General features: G+C 36.6%; 1 protein-coding gene across 4 annotated transcripts in view; it reads right to left on the bottom strand.

Annotated features, from left to right (window-relative positions):
* Positions 1-1,875: 1,875 nt before the first annotated feature.
* Positions 1,876-22,602, bottom strand: part of TET2 (tet methylcytosine dioxygenase 2) — a 134,237-nt gene continuing 113,510 nt past the window's right edge. Inside the window, exons 7-11 of one of the 4 annotated variants that reach the window (XM_004269617.3) lie at positions 22,020-22,170; positions 19,987-20,076; positions 11,463-11,600; positions 8,584-8,938; positions 1,876-6,609 (exon numbers count right to left, since the gene is read on the bottom strand). In XM_004269617.3, the coding sequence (XP_004269665.1) occupies positions 5,153-6,609; positions 8,584-8,938; positions 11,463-11,600; positions 19,987-20,076; positions 22,020-22,170 (2,191 nt within the window). In that variant the 3' untranslated portion in view covers positions 1,876-5,152. Of the gene's footprint in view, positions 6,610-8,583; positions 8,939-11,462; positions 11,601-15,191; positions 19,492-19,986; positions 20,077-22,019; positions 22,171-22,602 lie in introns of those variants that run through there. The other 3 variants (XR_007477232.1, XM_033427821.2, XM_033427822.2) reach the window with 3 other exon arrangements.

Genomic DNA, 22,602 nt, shown 5'->3' with positions numbered 1-22,602 from the left:
CCCCCTGCATTGATTTGAAAGAAAAGATGCTCCCCCAGCTTTCCTTTTTTTTTTTTTTTTTTTTGCTGGACACTCACCTCCAGGTGGCCTTTAAACCAACAAAAAAAAAAAAAAAAAAAAAACCAAATAAAAATTCTCTGCAGCTTGAGGAGAAGATTCCTTGATGAATAAGGTCTTTTCTCACTGAATCTTACATAGCTGATTTGGTACAGAGCAGGAGAGTCAGGCAGGAGTCGAAGAGAAGCTCGAATTACCCAAAGCGGGAGGGAGGGTTTTTAGGATAGACCAACTGAAGAGACCAAGGAAAGGAGCAAGTGGTACTGTGTGACAGGGCAGCTGTGTGCATGGCTGCTTGCATGAAAAGGTTCATTCTTGGCAATTATTTCCAGAGGAGGCAAGGGGTCAATAAAGCTTTGTGATGCTGGCTCATGTGTTATTGCCAGCTGTCTCTCCTCTCCACTTGCGGGCTTAGAAGCAGCAGGGCTGCCTGCACCTTCATTTACAGGGCACTGGCATCACCAGCTTCCACTAGTGGGATCTGGATGGGCCCTGGCGGGAAAAGTTTTTGTGCTCACAGAACCTTAAATTCCCCTTGCCCTGGGCAGTGGAGACTAGCAAATGTGAAGAGTGGGAGGTTCCCAAGGTCCAACCAGAGGATGGATCATGAAATGAGCGTTGACAACACCCCAAGAGGGTTGAAATTAAAAAAAAAAAAAATTGGTGGGTGAATCACTGCTTTTTAATGATGATGTTGCTTCTCCTCGTAACATCCTGGCTTTGAGTAGAGTGCTGGAGGAATCACCCAGGCCACGAGTTCAAAGATCATTAAACGGCAGTCATTTCCTGGGCTCAGGCATGACTATTTGACCCAGGCTGAACGGAGAGAAAAGTATGGGAAAGGGAATTCCCTTACTTCAGGCATGATGTAAATGATTTCCCTACCAGTTTCGGAAGGGGTCAGGGTGAGGGTTGGAAGACTCAGTCTAAGTAGAACTAGTAACTGTGTTTGGTATCTTGTGTTTCTAGAAAGTGTTTCGGCAGGAGTGCACTGGGGCTGTGTGAGGGGTGATTGACATGACAGGGGAAGGGGTAGAGAGGACAATGTAGCCTCCAGCTCCCTGAAGCCACGTGGGGTGGGTGAGGACATGCACATTTGTCTGGTGCCTCCCAGGCTACCTCTTCCCACTCCCGTTGCCTAACATTGCTTGCCTTTCCGATAGGCAGGAAGAGGCGTTTTCCTTGAAGAGTGGACTTGAGGAGGAAAATGAGAATCTGAAAGCAGGGCTGGCCTTAGACCTAAGCAGTATGAACTCAACCCTGGTGTCCCTGCTGTCACCGATAGCCCTCAGACTCTACACCAGGAGGGATGGTCAGCCTGTGGTCAGCAGAAGTGCTGTTATACCACTCCTGACTTACACTGGCTACACATGCAAAGTGAAGAGGCTAAACAAGCTTGAAAACAAAGTTGAATAACTAGAGAAATATTTTGGCCTTAATTATTTCGATGTTACCATATAGTTTGCTATTGAGAATAACCATCGGGCTTCCGGGCTTCCCTGGTGGCGCAGTGGTTGAGAGTCCACCTGCCAATGCAGGCGACATGGGTTCGCGTCCCGGTCCGGGAAGATCCCACATGCCGCGGAGCGGCTGGGCCCGTGAGCCATGGCCGCTGAGCCTGCGCATCCGGAGCCTGTGCTCCGCAACGGGAGAGGCCGCAACAGTGAGAGGCCCGCATACCGCAAAAAAAAAAAAAAAAAAAGAATAACCATCTACAAAGTAGCTTTAAAAAGCAATTTCTTTTCATTCCCTTTTGCCTCACCGAGGTGGCAGTAATTCAGGCAGTAAACAGAAACTTCAACAAGACAATACTTAGAGTGCATTAAATAAATATAAATTTTATTAAAAACACTCACATAGCGTTATCAGGAATGATATAATAATAAACGCTTTCAAATAACCTGCATTCATAACATTACAATACTTACAGTATTTATAACCATCCTCAGATTTTTACAGACAACCAAACATCTCATGAAAATGAAATGAAACTGTTTTTTAAAAAAGCGTAGAAAAATGCACACAGATTCATTATATTAGTGTCAAACTGCAAAAGTTTCCTACACAAGTTAACCACTAGCTTTAGAAGTGAACTGTACACCACTGTGCGTCAATCAAGATGAAAAATTCATTCAAGTAAAGTTGACACCACTCAGAAGCATTTTCAAGTATGGCTATATAGTCAACCTGATATTCCTATATAAGCAAATTGGAGATCTGCTTTCCATTCATTCTGAGGCAGGTTTGATATTTACAATTATAGATCTGATATTTACAATATGCCACTCAATTTCCTCTCTTCCTCCCTACCTAACCTCTCCTCAACCCCCCAAACTATACTTCCTGCTCTTGTTGGCCAGCAGTTTGACAAATGACAGTGGAGGATACAGAAACCAAATTATTCACTCGTATCGGGATGGCTGACTCAAAACCAACACATGTGCATGAAGTAATCAAATATGTGGGGTGAGATATACGGTATACGCAAAATATTAAAATCATGCAGTTTGACAAATACAAAACAAATGTTCTTGAAATGCCTGTAAACTGGTTACAGCCAAAAACTGGAGACATTTTTTTAAAAGACAAAAGCCAAGTTATAAAGATTTGACCAATAAAACTCAAAGGCCTCTGTTGATTAAGAATTTATTTGAAATGTTAGTAAGCAAAAATGTACACAGACTAAGACATAATTGTACAGCTGATTGCACACCATCCCCCTAAGTGTTTTGTTTGTGTAGAGAAGTCCTCATGGATCTGTGCCTGTATTGGTTACAGGATCAAAACATCTTTATTTAGAGAGTTAAGGACTCTAGCCAACAGTCACTTGCCAAACTCCTGCCTTACAATTTTCCCTTTATCAGCTCAGTGCATTCTATTTTCATGTAATTTTTTTTTCTGCTTGAAACAGTCAAAAGATTCTCCAAACTCTTAAAATGCTTTTCTTTACAATAAAAAGAGCCAACAGATTTACAAAATTAGTTTTAGTTACATCAGGACATATACAAGTAAAATAGGAGGGATTCAAAATAAAAGGGTTAAATCCCTGAAAAAGAATATATTTATTAACCTACAACAATTTTACATAAACACAGGTGACATGTTGGCATAAGGAGAACATGAGCTGAAATATCCCTGAATTTTTAGAACAAAAGGTTGAAGTTCAAGTTATACTTGCTAAGAAATCAAGTATTGAAAAAAGGTATGCTTTTTTTTTTTTAATAAAAAAAAGACTTGGAAAAAAATGATGGTACACAATGCTATAAGCTTTCACTCTCAGTTCAATATCCTATTGCCAAACTAGTGTTGAGGTATATGACAAATAGGAACATCACTCAAACCTTTAATGAATTCTTAGCTCACATTATGATATATAGCAGGCTGAGTAGCACCATCATGATGTGAATTCTGCTTCAAATCCATATATATATATATATATATATATATTTAATTTCTTTTTACAGTACTAAAATACTAAAGCATTGCGTTAAAAAAGTTTTGTTTACAATTTAATTTACTTACTATACATCTCTTTCACTTCTTTATACAAATTAATGATTTAAAACCACCACAGCAAACCAGCTGCCTGTTTTTTTTTTCTTTTAATTAATAGATTCACATGGAACTAACCCTGTTTATTAATCTTATGCAGGCATCAGTCTGCTCAATCTTCCTGGTAAAGAGGACACTTAAGCTAAGAAATGACAACATCACAACGTACAATCATCAACACAAAGGCAGCGCTGAAGAGCATACAGATCCATAAAATAGCATTGCTTAAGTGAACTAGCTTTGTTGAGTCTGTAGCATGCGATTAATCACTACCTGCAGTTAACAGAAAATTCTTAAAACTCTACATATTTGAGCAATGAACTTGTCATACAATTTTGTACAAAACTGTTTTACAGTATAGCATGTGAGATGAGCACCAGAAAACATGTGTTTTGTGGACTAATGTATTCCCTTGAATCCAATAAGTCCCGTTTTGGATTTAACTGGCTGTAATAAAAATGGACACATTGCTCATCAGCAGATGCATGGCTAAAAGCAAAAATATTTTAAAAGCTTTGTTTCCTTAAAAAAATCAACTTTGCATTCTAAAATGAAAGTAAACTTTTTTTTTTTTTTAAACGTCTCAGTACCTTAGCATTGTTCAAGTTGTCAAAGCTTAGGTAGACAAAGTGCTTCTAAAACACCATTTAAAATATTTATAGATATACATGTTTGTGCACATATACATATTTGTGTGTATATATATATGTACATATATATGTTTATTGTCCTACAAGGACTTCACTGGATGAGCAAAATCCAGAGGCCTTTAAAATGTCCACATTTTAAAAACTAAGCTTGTGTAAGAATAGGTAATTATGATTAAAAACTTGAATGAAAAGGTACCCCCATTATTCAAGGGCATTGCAGTACACTGATAGCATCTTGATGATATAAAGGCATTAATTTTCAACTGTTAAAGACACCATTTTCTTAGCACCATTTCTTAGAACATCCAAACAAATTCAGTGTTTTGCTGTCTATTCATTTATGTTCCTGTAGCTATTTTGATAAATAAAAGTTAATATTAAGATTACAGTAAAAACTGCATGTTAAAAAGCCATAATTCCAGTATTTCAGTACATTGTATATTCAGCACCAGATGGTATTTTAAGATTCCTGCCCCTGTAATACTACAGTACTTGTTTGATTTGTGTTCCACGACTATGCAAACTTGGTATTATTAAAAGTGGTCACAGATGTGTAGAGCTGTAAAGGGGGAAAAATATCACATTTAAATATCATCTCGTCCAATAATGGAACCAGTGTTTAAAAATGTAAATTGTGGAACACTTTCTTCTCCACCTTCTTTTTGCATAGAATGCTTTGGTCTTTTGCCTAGATTCCATCTGTGACCACTTAGGAGTCAGTGGAAATTAAGTGCTATGGTAAGATGACCTCTTTCTTTGCTGGTGAGCTGAGGTTCCTCTCACCACATTTGTCAGGAATACTGTGTCCTTTCCCCACTGCCCACATCATGCGAACTACACTATGGACAGATTGGTTGTGGTCTTTTCAAATGAGGTAACCACAAGGGGCGACATCATATGTATCTGTTGTAAGGCCCCGTGACCCTAGTGAAGGCGTATGGAGATGTAATTACTGTGGAGTCTGTGGTCACGGACATGGTCCTTTCGGCAAGGGACTTGATGAAGCGCAGGTACGTGGGCTCGGCAGGTTCATGCGGCTCAGTGGGCTCCCGTTTCACTTTTTTGCCGTGGGTTTTCTGAGGCACATAGTCTGGGCCATACTTTTCACACTCTTCCTCTTTCTCGCGGGCTTTCTCGGCCATTTTGGCTTCCCAGAGCGCCAAGCCATGTTTTGGCTCATTCATGCTCTTGTGCTGGTAGAAGACGAGTGAGATCCTGGTGGGGTGATTCCTGTTGGGATTCTTTAAAGGGGTGGTGGCGTGCAGCTCGCGCTTTGCACACTCGATGAGAATGGACCCATGAGTCGGAGCCACAGCCACTCCCCCAATGTCAGGGTCCAGGAAGCTCTGCTCGCTATCAGACCAGACCTCGTCATTGTCCTCGGCAGCACAAGGCTGCTTTTCCTGACTGCCAGCGTCGTGTACTTTGTGGAAGCCTTCTTGGACAGAAGCAGCTCCATCATGGTTAAGACCTGGAAGCGTCTTAGATAACCCATTCGCCGTGTGGGAGAGCACGTCATTCTCCTTGTTTGGGAGATGCAGGGCATGAAGAGAGCTGTTGAACATGCTCGGAGCTGCACCGTAGTTATGGATTAAGTGAGAAGGTGGGTGATGCTCACCATTTTTATAGTCTGTGTTTGGATTGCTCAGATTGGGTGGTAATCGAGAGGCAGCCCCCATGAAGTGGCCATCCATCTCATGAGCGGAATAAGGAGGAAATGTACCTACATGGTGTACATTTGGTCTAAGAGTACAACTGCTGAAGGCATCTCCTTGTATATTTTGGTTTCCGTAACCTAAGTACTTAGAAGTAAAACTCTGGCTATTTCCGAACCTCGGCTGGTAAAGCGTATGGATGGGTGGTAGATTTAGCTTAGACAGAGGATCTTGGTTTGGATACCTGTATAGATCCATGGGCTGAGACTGGGGAGAATAGGAACCCAGATATTGGGAGCACTTGTCCATTGATATGTTTCCATTGCATTGGTATGATGATGGATATTGGTTATTCTGATTCAAAAGCCCAGGGTAGGGGCTCATGGGATTAGAAGAATTCAAATATGAACCTGCAGCTTGGGATGAGGTGGAATAGAGGTTCATAGGGTTGGCGCCTCCATAAATATCTGAAGTGTGTGAAGAGCTTGGATAAGGACTAACTGGATTGGGCCTTCTCGTGTATAGACTGGTGGATCCAGAAGACGTGTAAGAGCTGACAGACTCTGACTGAGGGTTATCAGTGAAGGGGTGGTGTGGCTGCTGCAGCTGTGGTGGCTGCTTCTGTGGCTGTGGAAGCTGCTTCTGCAGTTGGGGCTGGGGCTGCTGCATGACTGGTCCTGAAAGTCGCAGAAGTTCTGTGGACAGGATAAGAGAGAGCGAGGACAAACACGCTTGATCAGCACTTTATGAGAACTAGGGAGGATGCCTACATGTATGTGAGAACCATCAGTAGAATTATGCAACACCCATCACACGAGGACAAGAGCAACGTCAGAGCTCTCTAATCACCGTCTGGCGTCATTTTTTGTGTCTAAAGCATTAGAAATAAAATGGCAGAGCACACAGCAGTACATTTTGGAAAATGGTGAAAAATGTAATAAAACATCCAAAAGCCATTCCATTGAGAGCATCGTGTTCTCTGGAGCTTCTGCGCGTTTGATCAAGCCACACTCTCTACTTGAAGTGCCCTGCCATCTCCCTGCCCTTCCTTGACACAGTTATGCCTTCCTCAAGGAAGCCGTCTATAAACCCAACTTCTAGTGCTTTCGTAATACTTCGTCATAGCCACTGCAAACATCAGTCAGATAAAGCAACAGTCATAACGTACTGGAATTATCCATTTTTAGTCCCCTCCTCACCTTACTGCAAAGTAGTCCCTTGAGGGAAAGGACCATGTCTTATTTTACTTTATTTCTCCATTGCCTGGCATGCAATCAAATATGTTAAATAGGTAACGTAGCAAAAAATTTGTTATGGAAGATTCAGCAATGCTATGAGAAAAAGAATGACATCCATTTAAATACCCAGAGCACCTTATACAATTGGCAAACGCTATTTCATTAGCGTGCTTTCCAGGAAGGAAATTAACACAGTTGTAGATACAACTTTAAAGGAACTTTCAGCTTTGTAAATGAAACTTTTAAAAGTCATACTTCTGTTTCATGACCACACTTAAAAGAAAGAGTAATATGAGATGAGAACGGATAAATGGAGCCGCAATGGCAGTCCTGAGAACTGAAACAATCACTGCAGAGGCCAGTTAGAAGGAACTAGACACAAAGTTCTAACTGATTGTACTTTATAGCTAACTTAAAAGAGATATCAGGGAGTGGATAGGATTTACTTCTCTTAGTGTAAGTCAACCAATCAACACATGTTTATTAAACATCTTTGACATATTATTCTAAATTAGTTTTATCCTTGAGCTTCAAAAGCAATCAGTAGGGAGATGTGACTTTGTGAAGCAAAGACGGTTGGTTCTAAGTAGAGCATTATACTAATGCAAAAGATATGCATTTTTCTTTTGTTAATAGCTAGGCCAATACCATCTCTGAAATTTGGATATGGACATCACATTGTATGATTTCTCCTTTTAGAGTCTTAACTATAGACAAAGCAAGAAACAGAATATCTACTAGCGTTGATAAATAATGCCCTATTGCTACTACTACAGATGTGATCTATTTTGATGAGTAAAAGCTTTTTAAGAGCTATATGTGGATTCCCCTGGTACACCTCAGCCTCAACATGGCTAAAGAGAGGTATCTTACTTATTCTCCTGGCCTTCCCTCATAAATCTTATTTTCAAACTTACCTCAATAAATAGTACTGTTTTAATTATCTAGGCTTATAACTTTGGAGTCATCCTTAAGTATTTTTTCTCCTTCATTCTAATGGTTTGTCACCATCGTATTGATAATCATTTTGGAAGAATTCGCTTCTGTTATCTCTTGCTATATCTTCATTGCTACCACCTAAATTCAAGCTCTTATTACCTCACTCTTGGTTTACTGCATCAATCTCCAAACTATTAGTTCCTCTGCCTCTAATTTGGCTTGTCTGTCATTGACGGATTAACACTAATTTCACCATATCACTTACCATAAAACTTTGCCATTTATTATAGAATAAAATCCAAACTTCTCCCTCACACTGGGGCTGATGCAATACCTCACTACCATCTCCAAGAACAAAGCCTGGGCCTTGCTACTTTAGAGAAAATTCTAGTACAGAACTAAGACCATGATCGAACATAACCTTCCAAAGTTAACAATGTTCGTTTTTAAAATAAGTGTCACGTGACATACAGTGCTTCACATTAAATTTACCTGCCAACTGTTTCACCTGGCTTCCATTTTCAATCTGTTTGGTGCGAGAGGAGGCTGACTTTTCCTTTTCATTCTTATTTGTGCTGCTCTCCAAAGAGGAAAGCTTTTCAGCCGCAGCTTTCTTGGCTTCTAGTTTCCTTTGTCGGCATGTCTTGACTGGCTCTGCTAACATCCTGACTTTCCGTCGAAAAGAACTCAGTACCTGAATGGCACCATTTCGTTTTTTCTCCTCCTGAGCTTCTACGCTCCCAAACTCATCCACATCAGAGACTTTGTAGAGAGGCAGAACGTGGAGCTGCTCATCCTCAGGTTTTCCTCCAATTTCTCGATTGTCTTCTCTAGTGAGGGTGCATACCTGGCAGGGAAATAAGACAGCACAGACTCAGTTTCAGTCCAGATGACAGCTGGTGTGTGTGTGCGTGTGTTTTCCCTTCTCAGTATTTACATTTGTGGTGCTGGCCTAGTGGACCAGATTGGTTTGTTAACCATAAAACCACGATTGTCTGTTATTAATGAAAATTGCATCAAAATGTACATCAAGATAAACAAGTTCATGTTGACTTTTTTTTTTTTTTTTGGGAATCTATCAGGAACCGTTACAGTCACTGCAGTGACACTGTTCTTCACATACATTTCTGACTAAGGGAAGAAGCTTCAAAAAGAAGCTACAAGTTTCCTCTACCAAATGACTTCCTCTGCTTTTGGTAACATCACATTCGCCTCATCTCATACTTTGTACACAAAGAGATTTCACATCTTTCCTCACAGCTAACTCTCCTTAACTGTGTTTAAGAAATTTCTACAGGATACCAAAGTGAAATCTAAATAATGTAAAATTGAAGATGTGATTGATACAGGTAATATTTAAGTTAACACTGCTTCTACCTTTCTTTTCCCTCCTCTGTACTTTATGAAATCTAACTTACTGTTTCCCTTCTCACTCATTTCTCTTCTGAAAAGAAAAAAAAAAAGCTACTTCTGCTGCTTTGATAATTTGATGGTACTTTATTTCTTTTGTTGGCCACAATCACATTGGCTTTGATGAAAGATTGTTTGTTGGTTTTAAAATACTAGCTTTTAGTATTTAGTGTTTTTAATTAACGGAGAAAATGCGACCACAGTTATTTAAAACCCAAGGTAATACAAAATCATTGAAAGATACTCTTGAAAGGAATGTGATGATTACATTAGATTTACCTTTATAAGTAAGTTTAACATGCAATGGTATTAAAATGAGCATTTCACTTCGTACACATAAGTCTTCCCAAATCCTTGCCTCTGAGCACTTGTAACCTTTTCCCACAATTGATCCCTACTCGCTTCTACCTCTCCAGTGCTGCTTTCCATTTCACCTCACAGAACCTGTGACCTATCAGAGACAAATTCCCCTTCAATCAAAAACTTTCTCATCCTCTGCCCACTCTCCTTCACCTTGCTGGAGAGAAACCTGGTTATCTTCAAGACCTCCTGTAGCTCCAGCTATCATTTATTTCTTCTACTTCCCAGAATCTAGCACAACCTCCAAATGATGAGCAGGTGTTCAACACCTGGTGAGTGATGGTGTTAGATATTGTGGATGATAAGTCTCATGTTTGTTCTCCTGAATCAGAAATCAGCAAACTAGGGCCTGTGGCCAAACTGCCTTGCAGCCTGTTTTTGTACGGCCAGTGAACTAAGAATGTTTTTTTTGCATTTTTAAAGAACTTTTTATTGAAAAAATCCCAAACAAAGAATATGACAGAGATCCTATGTGGCTTGCAAAGCTTTTAACAGAAAACTTTTCCAGCCCCTGCTCTAGACCAATACCTTCTTTGTTTCTCAACAAAAATTTCACACCAGATTCCTTGAATTAATTCCACTACTGCCTCCTATCTCTCTGAATTCTTTTCTACACTATAATTTAACTATAGTGCCTGCCTTCTATTTTCCATGTTAGGTCTCATTGGTCATCTTCCTCAATTACACCTGTATCCATGTTGATAACTCATTAGGTTGATTAATTTACAGTTTCTGTACTTGAGCTTTTTCGTTCTTTATCTCCACTCTGAGTCATCTCTTTAGGTGCAAGGCCACACCCTGGGTTTTGATGGTACGCAACACTGCTCCCCCCTAAGATGGATCCATTTTCTCCCCTTACCAAAGCCTTCAAATACAAGGACCAATCCATTTTACCCACTGTAATATGTACTTACAATGGGTTCTTTTGCACTTTGAACTTTCTGTAGTAGTTGGTGTGACATCGACGATGCATTTTTCATTTATACTTTTCTCTGCAGGCTGGACTGGTACCTTAGCTCGTATACGGCTTTTTGCTTAACTGATTATAACCTACTAGATATGTGACAGTGAATTCTGAAAGAATTTTTTTGGGCATCTGATTGTAGCTGGAGAGCCTTAGTCACTGGTTTAGATTAGCACCAAGAATTTCCATGTTTTTTTTTTTTTTTTTGCGGTACGCGGGCCTCTCACTGTTGTGGCCTCTCCCGTTGCGGAGCACGGGCTCCGGACGCGCAGGCTCAGCGGCCGTGGCTCATGGGCCCCGCCGCTCCGCGGCATGTGGGATCTTCCCGGACCGGGGCACAAACCCGCGTCCCCTGCATCGGCAGGCGGACTCTCAACCACTGCGCCACCAGGGAAGCCCAAGAATTTCCATGATTTTCACATGCTTGTCAATACAGTTTTCCACTAATGTGACATGCCAACCTGTTATGAGAGTACTAGTTATGCAAAACAAGGTCACCTTGCAATAGCAATCATTCATGAAAACACTGTTCTCTGCAGGGACACCGGCAGAAAACATATTACTCTAAATGCTGCTAACTTCCAGTCCTCTACTCTTCAACAGGACATGCTGCTAACCTCTCCTCAGCACCACTTACCAATGTGCTGCCATTCTGCATGTTGTGCAAGTCTCTATGGGCATGAGCACAGAAGTCCAAACATGCAGTGACCCCTGAGAATGGACGGCCTTCCTTCAGACCCAGACGGCACTCTGGTGCTCTGTGTTCATATTCAATCTGAAAAACGGAAGCGAGTGTGTGACTGGGGAAGTACTTAGGCATTTCAAATCTTTAGGCACACATTTGACAAAAAAGTACAGGACCTGTGTACTGAGCAGGTCAAAAAGGTTCCTTAGTATTATATTTTATATCCCCAAATACAATGGAATGACACAAAATAGAGCAAATGCCTTGACACAGTAAAGTTATTTAATAGTGTTACTGAGATATAATTGACTTACACTTTAAATATATGCTGTTTATTATACTATTTGATTATATATATATATATATATACACACACACATACATATACATACATGAAACCACTACCACAATCAAAATAATGTACATATCTATCATTCCCATAAGTTTCCTCATGCCTCTTTATAATTCATGCTTCCCACTTTGTTCCCAGGAAACTACTGATCTGCTTTCTGTCACTAGAGATTATTGTAGTTTGCATTTTCTAGAATTTTACATAAATAAATCCATTTTGAGTTGATTTTTACATAGGGTGTGAGATTAAGAGTCAAAGAATTTTTTTCCATATGGATATCCAACTGTTCAAACACTGCTGGGTAAAAAGTTTACACTTATCTCATTGAATTGCCTTTGTTGAAAATCAATTGACCATACATGTTGAATCTACTTCCAGACTCTCTATTCTGATCTTTTGTTATGTAATGGTGTGCTGGTGTGTGTGTGTATTTATGTGTGTATATGCCAATAATCAACTGTCTTGATTACTAGTAAATGTGGATTTGTAGTAAATCTTGAAATCAGGGAGTATAGGTATTCAAATTCTGTTCTTTAAAAAAAAGTTTGACTATTACAGGTTCTTTACATTTCTATTTAGAGTCACCTTGTCAATTCCTTCAGAACACCTGGTGAGATTTTGATAGGTCATGTACTGAATCCATTGATTAATTTGGGGAAAACTGAAATCTTAATAATACTTAGTCTTGTGATCCATGAACATGGTATATCGTTCCATTTAGGTCTTTTATAATTTCTATGAGAAATGTTTTGTAGTTTTCAGTGCACAGGTCTTGTACATTTTTGTCAGATATATATTAAGAATTTCATATTTTTGATGCTATTTTAATTGTTATTGGTTTTCATTTCAATTTTTAATGGTTTATTGCTAGTATAGAGAAATACAATCGATATTTTGTATTTTGCAACTGTGCTAAACCATTTATTCTAGGAAGTTTTTTGGTAGACTCTTTGGGACTTTCCACACACATGTTGTCTGCAAATAAGGATAGTTTTATTTCTTCATAGTCAATCTGTATCCTTTTTATTTCCTTTTTCTTGCCTATTTCATGGTCTAAAATTTCCAGTTAGATGTTCAATAGAATAAGATACAAGGATATATTATACAGCACAAGGAATATAGCCAACATTTTATAATAACTATAAATGAAGTATAATCTTTAACAATTGTGAATCATTATGTTGTACATGTGAAACATATAATATTGTAAATCAACTATACCTCAATTTAAAAAATTAGGCTGTCACAAAAAGCTTGCTGGCAAGATGAGAACTATTCTTGAAAACATCCCTTGAATTTTCTTAAGCAAACATTCATTTGATAAAGAGTAAAAAGTATTTATTTTTATTATTGTATGACAATTGTATATTAAATTTATGTTTATAAATATGGCACAGAGAACATCTTCAACAAATAGTAAAACCTACTTCAGAAGTTAAAAAAAAAAGATTTTAACTAGAAGTGGTGAGAATGGATATGCTTTTCTTGTTCCCAATGTATAATGTGTTTTTTAAAAAAATTTAGCTTTCCATTTACTGAGTTTTCATAGATGGCAAAGCCTACCTTAGGTAATAGGCATGATCCCATCACAATAAAATAGCATTAAAAAGTTTCATGTCACAAAATGGAGCAAAGAAATTACAGTTCCACCTAGCTGAGCAAGTTAAGGAATGAAATGCTTCTTTAACTTGCTACTTTACCATAAAAACACTAAACACTTTAGTTCTTTCACCATTATGTGTGATGTTAGTTTTAGTTTTTTAATCTATGCCCTTTATCAGGCTGAGAAAGTTTCCTTCTATAGATGTTAAATTTTGTCAAATGCTTTTTCTCTATCTATTGAGATAGTTTTCCCCATTATGTTGGTTAATATGGTGAATCACATTGATTGATCTTTGAGTGTTAAATGAACCAGCTACTCCTGAAATAAACTCCATTTGATCATAATATATTATCCCTTTTACACATCGTTGGATGTATTTAGATGAAATTTTGTTAAGAATTTTCACATCAGTATTCATGAATATCATTGGACTTTATTTTTTCTTTAATGCCCTTGTCTGACCAGGATATTTCCAGCCTCATAGAATGAGTTGGGAAGTACTTACTCCTTTGCTACTACTGTCTAGAAGAGTTTCCATTGAACTATTCTTTCTTTCTTAAATAATGAGTGAAATTTGGAAGGGAAATCATCTGGGCCTGGAGTTTTCTTTTTGGGAAAGTTTTTAATTACAAATTCAATTTTTAAATAGATATAGGACTATTCATGGTACTTTTTCTTTAGTAAGCTTCAGTAATTTGTGCCTTTCAAGGACTTTGCCCATTTCATCTAAGTTATTTATTTTCATAAAATTTTAATAATGTTTTCATTATTATTCTTTTACTATCTGTAGGATATATAATGGTGTCTCATCTTTAATTCTTGATATTGACAATTTGTACCTTCTCATTTGTTCTTGAACAAATTGACTAAAAGTACTAGCTTTTGGTTTCACTGATATATTCTATTTTCTGTATTCTATTTCATTGATTTCTGTTCTTACCTTTAGTTTTTCCTTCTTTCTGCCTTTTATATGGCTAAAGTTGCTCTTTTTCCAAGCTTCACAGGATATAAACATAGATCATTGATTTGAGACTTTTATATAACATTTCTGATATAAATGTTCAATGCGATAAATCTTTCTCTAAGAAGCTTCACAGCTGCATCCCACAAATTTCAATGTCACATCTTCATTTTCCTTCAGTTTGAAATACTTTCTCCCTTGTGATTTATTCTTTGGCCCATAGGTCATTTAGAAATAAGTCACTAAGTTTCCAGATATTTAGGGATTTTGTAGGTATCCTTCTGGTACAGATTTTCAATTTAATTTCATTGTGATCAGAGAACATATTTTTTGGCTTTTAAATTTATCAATACTTGTTTCATGACCCAGAATATAAACTATCTTGGTAAATCATCCTTGTATATTTGAAAATAATGTTAATTCTGTCATTGCATGGGGAGTTCTATACATAACATCAATTTCGTTAAAAGTGTTGTTCAAGTCTTCTGTCCCCTTACTAATTTTCTGTCTACTTGTTCTAATGGTTTGAGAGAGATATATTGAAAACGGACTGTATCTGTAGCTTCGTTTGTTTTTAGTTGTATCAGTTTTTGTTTAATAAAATTTAAAGCTATTATTAGATGCATAGTTAGGATCATCATCTTCTCTTGCTAAACTGACCTTTTTATCATTATAAAATGATCCTCTTTATAATATTCTTTGCTATGAAATCTACTTTGCTATTAATATCACTCCAGCTTTCTTTTGATTGACATTAGCATGGTATTTCTTTTTTTTTTTTTTTTTTTTTTTTGGCGGTACACAGGCCTCTCACTGTTGTGGCCTCTCCCGTTGTGGAGCACAGGCTCCGGACGCGCAGGCTCAGCGGCCATGGCTCACGGGCCTAGACGCTCTGCGGCATCTGGGATCTTCCCAGACCGGGGCACGAACCCGTGTCCCCTGCATCGGCAGGCGGACTCTCAAGCACTGTGCCACCAGAGAAGCCCAAGCACGGTATTTCTTGGTTCTTGCTTTTCTAAATATCACAATTGTTCTGTATCAATGTGATTATTCAATATCACAAGCTCTGCCTTTTAATTGGGAGTGTTAAAAAATTTATATTTAATGTGGTTTTTGATATGGCTGGGATTAAATATACCATTTGCTATTTGTTTTGTATTTGTTTTAGTTTTCTTTTAGTTCCATATTTTAAAATATGTTTTGGGATTAATTCCATTCTCATCTCTTTACTGGGGGATTACTTATACATTTTTTTGTTAGTGGCTGCCTGCTTTAAGGTTTACAGTGTAGTGTACAGTCTATATTCAAGTAATATACCATTCCATCCATATATGACATAAGAATCTTACAACAGTATACTTCCAATCCCTAAGCCTCTGTGCTATTTTTATATGTTATAAATCTTAAATTACATTTTTAATATATTTTAAAATAAACTATCTTGTAAAGACATTTTTTAAATAAGGGGAAGAAGTCTTTTTACTCGCATATCTACTATTTATGATGTTTTCATTCCTTTTTGCCAATCTAGATTTCTATCGTATCATTTTTCTTTCTATCAGAGGGCTTCCTTTAACTTTTTTGAAGTTTTAGTCTGCCGGTGGTGGTAAATTATTTCAGCTTTTGTATGCCTGAAAAAAAAAAATCTTTATTTTTGTCTTCACTTTTGAGAGTTGTTTTTACTGGTTATAGATTTGTAGATTGATAGTCTTTTTTTTTTCTTTCTGTACTTTAAGGATGTTTTTCCTCTTTTTTCTTGCATCCTTCTCAGACTTTAAGTCTTGTGTGTGTGTCATCCATTTTTCCCTATGTCTTTTTTCGCCCATCTACTTTTCACATTTTCTCTTAATCACTGTAAGCAAGTTGATTTTAATGTGATTTTATATAGTTTCTTAATATCTCCCCCCACCCCCACCATTTGGTGCTTGCTGAGCTTCTGGGATGAATGGGTTTATAGTTTTGAACAAATTTGAAAAACAATTGGCCATTATACTTAAAAATATTTTTCTGTCCTCCTTTTGGGACTCTAATTACACATATATTAGTGTAATAATATTGTGCGATGATGTGATCTAGTTGGCTTTATTCTGTTCCTTGAATAAAAATGTATACAAAATCTAGCTGGTCCTTAGACTCATGCCATCTCATAAGAAATACCATGCAGGGGTCTGTGACTGGATTACTGGAAATTTATCTCTATGTCTGGAAGACAGTTCTAAGTGCATGGCTTTCTGATGGTGTAAATCTGTGCTGTTCAATATGGCAGCTACTAGCCACATGTAGCAATTTAAATTTAAATTAATTAAAATGAAAAGTTCATTAACTCAATTGCACTAACCGCATATCAAGTGTTCAGTAACCACATGCAGCTAGTAACTACCATTCTGAACAGTGTAGACGACAGAAAATATTTCCATTGTCAAAGGAAGTTTTCTTGGTTTAAAATGTCATCTCCACACATGACGAAAGCACATGATTTTGAGATTTGAGCCTGCTAATTCAGTCCTAAAGTTTAATGGTAAGATAACCATAGAAAAGATAGAGAAATATAACTCTACTGGATAGACAATAAAGGATATTTAAGTTAAGAAAACCTATATTCTAATTCCATGGAGCTAACAGAAGAAATGCTGTGAAGACCCAATGAAGCTTAACTTCACCAATAAGACTTTATGAAATCAAGGAACAAAGCAAAGAAGAACATTCATATATGAGAAATAAAGGTACTATATTCAGTTGGGGGAAGGAGGCAAATACCAAATAGTAGACTTCCACAGCACCTATAACCTTGATGTGTTATGTATACTGTAGGAAAAGATCACATGGCTGTTTTCTGGGGTCTCTAAACCATGTTAAGACATATGGATAAACTTTCCAGTAGTACCTACCATGCAATATAAAAAACACCTTATTCGTTCTTAGCCATTAGTTGATTTAGTTTATATAGACATTACATTTATTTTTTAATGTATGAATGTATGTATGTATTTAAATTTTATTTTATTGTGGTAAGAACACTTAACATGAGAGCTACACTTTTAACAAATTTTTAAATGTACATTATCGTTGACTACAGGTACGATTTGTACAGCAGATCTGTCGACCTTATTCATCTTGCTTAACTGAAACTTCATGCCAATTGTTTAGTGTATCTATCTACACATTTACTCATATACAAATATTAAAACACATCTAAGGAATTATACCTAATCATCTTGTTATAACTTAAAAACTTGGGGTACCTTCATATTTTAGATATTCCAGGTTCAGGAAATGCATAAAATACTCCAAACAAAAAGTAATAGTGTAGAATATAAATGCTTAATCAAGTTTGTATGAGACAGTCTATAATAGGAATCAAAGGAGTAAGAACATCAATGCTTGTTGTTCTGTCCCTTTCCCCAGTTAAAGCCATTTGATTAATAGCCCCTATAAAAAATTCACTCAACAGAAAATGGCCAAACTTGAAATCTAGCAACAGAGACTCAATTTATTTTCTTTTTATAGCTTGATTTATTATTTTGCTCACCAGAATTATTTTACAACAGTAGCAAACCATTCCTTATACTTTTCTGTGACACTGATTAAAATAGGTAAGGTTGTAAAAATAACAATATTAAATCCACTGTTATTAATAGCATTTAAAATAATTTTCATAGACATTAACATATAGCTCTAAATATCTAGGTTGTGACATAAAACAACTTATAAAGAGACAGTCATTATTAAAGTTGCGTCCTTTGCTCCCACTTAAAAAAAAAAAAAAGAATTGAGGTTTGGGGAAAATGTTAAAGTCCACAATGGAAACAAGAATAGCTAAATTGTTGGCTAGAATTGGTGCCCTGTCTGTCTCTGCTATGTAGACTAATCTAGTCCCCTTATAGAGTCTTTAACATTATTAAGTAAATGACAATGTTTGCAAAATGTGTCATACTTCACGCTTTCCCGTACCCATACTGCTGTGTACTCTGTTCTGAATACCTTCTCATCACCTCAAGCTTTCCTCCATCTATCAATCTTCCTCTTCCTCTTAAATCTTTAACCTCTCCTATTCCATTGCTCCTACCCCCAGTCCTTCCTTCACTGGTTTCTCTTCCCCCACTCACCCCTAAAATGTTAAATATTAAAATCATTAGCCCCTTCTCCTCTTTGTAATCTTCACTCTGAAAAATTGTATTTACTACTAACTACTTCCTGCATTTTGATAATTCCCAAATCACAGTGCTAACCTGGATTTTTCTCCCAATTTTTCTTTTAATTATCCTAGAAGTATGTCAAACCTAGCATGTCCAAAATGAAATTTGTCATCTTCTCCTTATCTCCTCCAAACTTACTTTTCCTCACTGATTCCTAATACTAATACAACAATCTGTCCAAGCCAGAAATTTGGTGGACCCTCAAATTCTCTCTTTTGCTCGTTCTCAAATCTGATTGGTCACTAAGTTTATAAGTTCCACCAAATATTTCACATACTTATTTCATTTTCTCTATCACTACTGATATTTCGTTAAATTAGGACCTTAACGTCTCTTGCCCAGTGATTGCAACAGCTTACTTCTCTAATTTAATCTTCTATAATCTAAGCTGTATTTCATTTATTTGGCTTGAGTGACCTTTTCAAGTTAAATCACTTCACCCTCACCATCCCCAATATACACTTAGAACACCCCAGTGGTAGGCCTCTTACCTATAAGATAAAGTTCAAAGATCTTTGTATGGCCTCCAAGGCCATTTGTGACCTTACATCTCTACTTTCAGGGAGAACCTTTTTGTTCCTTCAGAAATGTGCATACTTCTATCCCAGCTGTTATCATGTTTTTCTATAGCTGGCATTTTACATATCTCTGTCTCCTCTAAGGAAGGAGTTTTGTAAGGACAGAGAATCTGCACTGCTCATCTTAATGTCCACAGTGACTAAACACAGCATCTGGTTCATAACAGGCTTTCATTTAGTGCTTTTGCTGTTGATGTTATTGAAACAGTGTAGACTTCACGGTCTTGCCTCCTTCACGAGCATTTCTGAACAAATCACCTGGCCTTCCATATAGGTATAACCCAGCACACACTTAGAAAATAGGAAAGGAAAGAGAAAAAGGAAAAATCTAGCAAAATCTGACATATCTCGACACATGTATATACACTTACAAAGTAGTACACCCATAGCTTTACATGTATAGACTTGCTGTGGAAACAGTTAACAGGTGGTTAGAACCTACAGTATGAGCCATATAATTGCAATTAATCACTAAAGTCTGCTTACAGAGATAAAATTACCCATATGAGAACAAGATTAGTAGGTAAAATAGCTTGTGAGCCTTAAAAGCTCATTATCTTTATAGATTAAAAGACCAAAAATATACTCTTTTGGATGGTGTAATTTTCATATATCAAATATTCATATATCAAAAACAGAACACTGCAGTGGTTTCAACAATTAGGAAGAGAAAAAGTTAGAAAAATAAAGGAAAATCGTTGCTTCAAAAATGTTTTTGTAAAGATAGGCCATCAATAATGAGTAAGTAAAGTGTTCTAATCATTGTCAATAACTGTTTAAACTTACCTGATTATTATATGCATCAGGTGCAAGTTTCTTGTATGTTGGTGCCATAAGAGTGGACAGGTTTTGTAAATGAGACTCCAGTTTCTCTTCCTGTATAAAATGAATAATTCTACATATTAAATTCTAAATCCATTCTATCCATATATGAGAGAGGCTATCAATTAGATTTCTTTCCCCTGTATCTTAGATCCAAATCACAAATATATACCGTCTCATTAAATATCGGCTTGGCCAAAAAGTTTGTTCGGGGTTTTCCCATAACATTGGCCAACCCAATAACTAAATATCATCTTAACGTGACTATTTCTAAGTGAAAAGCATAGACCTATTTTTGTATGTGCTGTTAAATGTCTAGCTCTTTGGTATTTACATGAGATTAATCAATTTTCTACTTTGCATGCAGGTATTTGGCATTTTATTAATATAAGTCTATGCTGGTAGTAGGATTAGGAGAATGAAGCCATACGGTCTTTAAAAGGTCACATTCTCTATTCTTCTCCAATTAGTGGCCGAGGAAGATGAGCTAGTGAAAGGATTTGTTTTAATCTATTTCTAATCTTTATATTTTAAATGTTTATAAAAAATAGCATTACAAAATTTGAAATGATCACTCCATAGAACTAAAAATTACTATGTGATTCAAATATGAATAAAACCCTAAGAACTATAATGTGGTATATATGAAAAACTTTGTAAAGTTTACTTGAGAGGTATATACTTCAGGTATATTCGCCCCTACCCCCAAGCAAAGAATATGCTTTTTTAAATGGTAGGGGATGGTACTCAGTTGTTCTATTCATACTTAGAAGTTCTCATTTCACATTGATATTTCTCTAAAAACCTTGGGAGATGTAAGCAGCTGGCAGAGGTATACTTGCTTGCATTTTAGAAGGTGAGGAGGTTTCTGACTGGAGTCCTCCTACCTAACAGAGGGAGGATGTCACTAGCCATCCCCTGCATTTGTTTACATGAAACAGAGTGATAAACATTTATGAAGTAGTGGAGAAAATGCTCTCCAGTGTGAAAATTAAAAGTGTAAGACAGTAGGCAAAATTGCTATTCATTAGGTTTATCAAATATTTGTGTTTTCTTATGCAAAGAGGATATCTAGCACATTAATACAGCTTATTAAAATGTTACGATTCTATGAAAAATTTATATCATGACTTGAAGAGCTTTTGCACTTTATTAAACTTCCACTTACTATTATAGTCACAAATAATAAAGCTAACAAATTTTTCAAAGGGACATATAAAAATTATATCAATAGTATAATTGCATATTTCAACTGCATTTAAAATTTGAAAAAAATTATAACATGTATAGATTTACTAAAAATTTGATCATATATGAATGCTAAATATACTGAGGTTTTCTGATTATTCAATTAGCATACTCTAGAATGCCATGCTACACAAAAGTTGTTAAACGTGATACTGATCTACAAGTTATATTTTGAGAAATATATGTTCTAGAGAAGGACAAAAACCAGTGATGTCAATGAGAAATCAATGTTCATTTATTTCAACTACACCTTTATATTAAAATCTAAATATGTTTTAGTTACTTGAATGCATTTATTATAGTAACATTAAGGCATCAGATCTCATGGGTTGAAACTGTGACTAGAAATGGACTTTTATGAATGTGGCAGTCACGAACATGATTTCTATAATTCAGGTTCAAAAGATGAAAGTTCTAACACTGAAGTAGTAATATTTAGTTTTAATATGGAAATGACAGCTGTGTGAAACTCTGGAGTTTACATAGAAGACAAACAATAAGTGTAAAAGGCCATAAGTATAGTTTATGTTGATCAAACTTTATTGCTTTAGTATCACATGGTTGTTATTATGCTAATTTTATAAAATATTATTATGTGTGCCTACCGTTTAGCCAAAATTTTACTGATCTATCTCTGAGATGAAATTCTCTGTTAATGAGAGTTTGAGTATATTATATTGTTCACTTCATCTGTGCTCATCAATTCTCCATGAAAAATAAACAGATTATACATCAGGAAGTAAACAAACCTCTTTTGGGTCATCCCCAAGCAGCTTAAATTTTCTTGGGATCTTGCTCCTGGCAAACTTACATCCATTGTAGTACATGCTCCATGAACAACCAAAAGAAAAGGAGGCACCACAGGTCTCTGGGTCCAGCCCCTGACAGGCACACGTTCTCCTGAGAAATCAAAGAACCAAGTTCATGACTATGGAGAGCACTGTCCAGGCTATAAATCTCATATTCTGGGTGTCTACATTCCAAAATGAATGCAAATTAGTTTTGAAAGAAGTCTAACTTCTGTGCCACAATCACATTAGAAAAGAACTATTTCGATTGGCTTTAAAAGACAACTTGAACAAATATTTTATTGTAGTATAATACACACAGAGAAAGTACACATAATTTTATAGCTTCTAATCACTCACAAATGAAACATACACAAGTGAGTGCCACTCAAACTAAGAAACAAAACATATACTTGCACCCCTAAATCCCATCTTATATTTCCTTCCAGGCATTGTCCTTCTAACAGTAACTTGTCAGAAGAGATTAGCTCTGCCTACTTTTATCCTATATAAAATATACTATATTCCTACTGAATATAGTGTA

The sequence above is a fragment of the Orcinus orca genome, chromosome 4, assembly GCF_937001465.1.
Source record: "Orcinus orca chromosome 4, mOrcOrc1.1, whole genome shotgun sequence".
Classification (NCBI taxonomy): domain Eukaryota; kingdom Metazoa; phylum Chordata; class Mammalia; order Artiodactyla; family Delphinidae; genus Orcinus; species Orcinus orca.
This window is presented reverse-complemented; position numbering and strand designations above follow the sequence as displayed.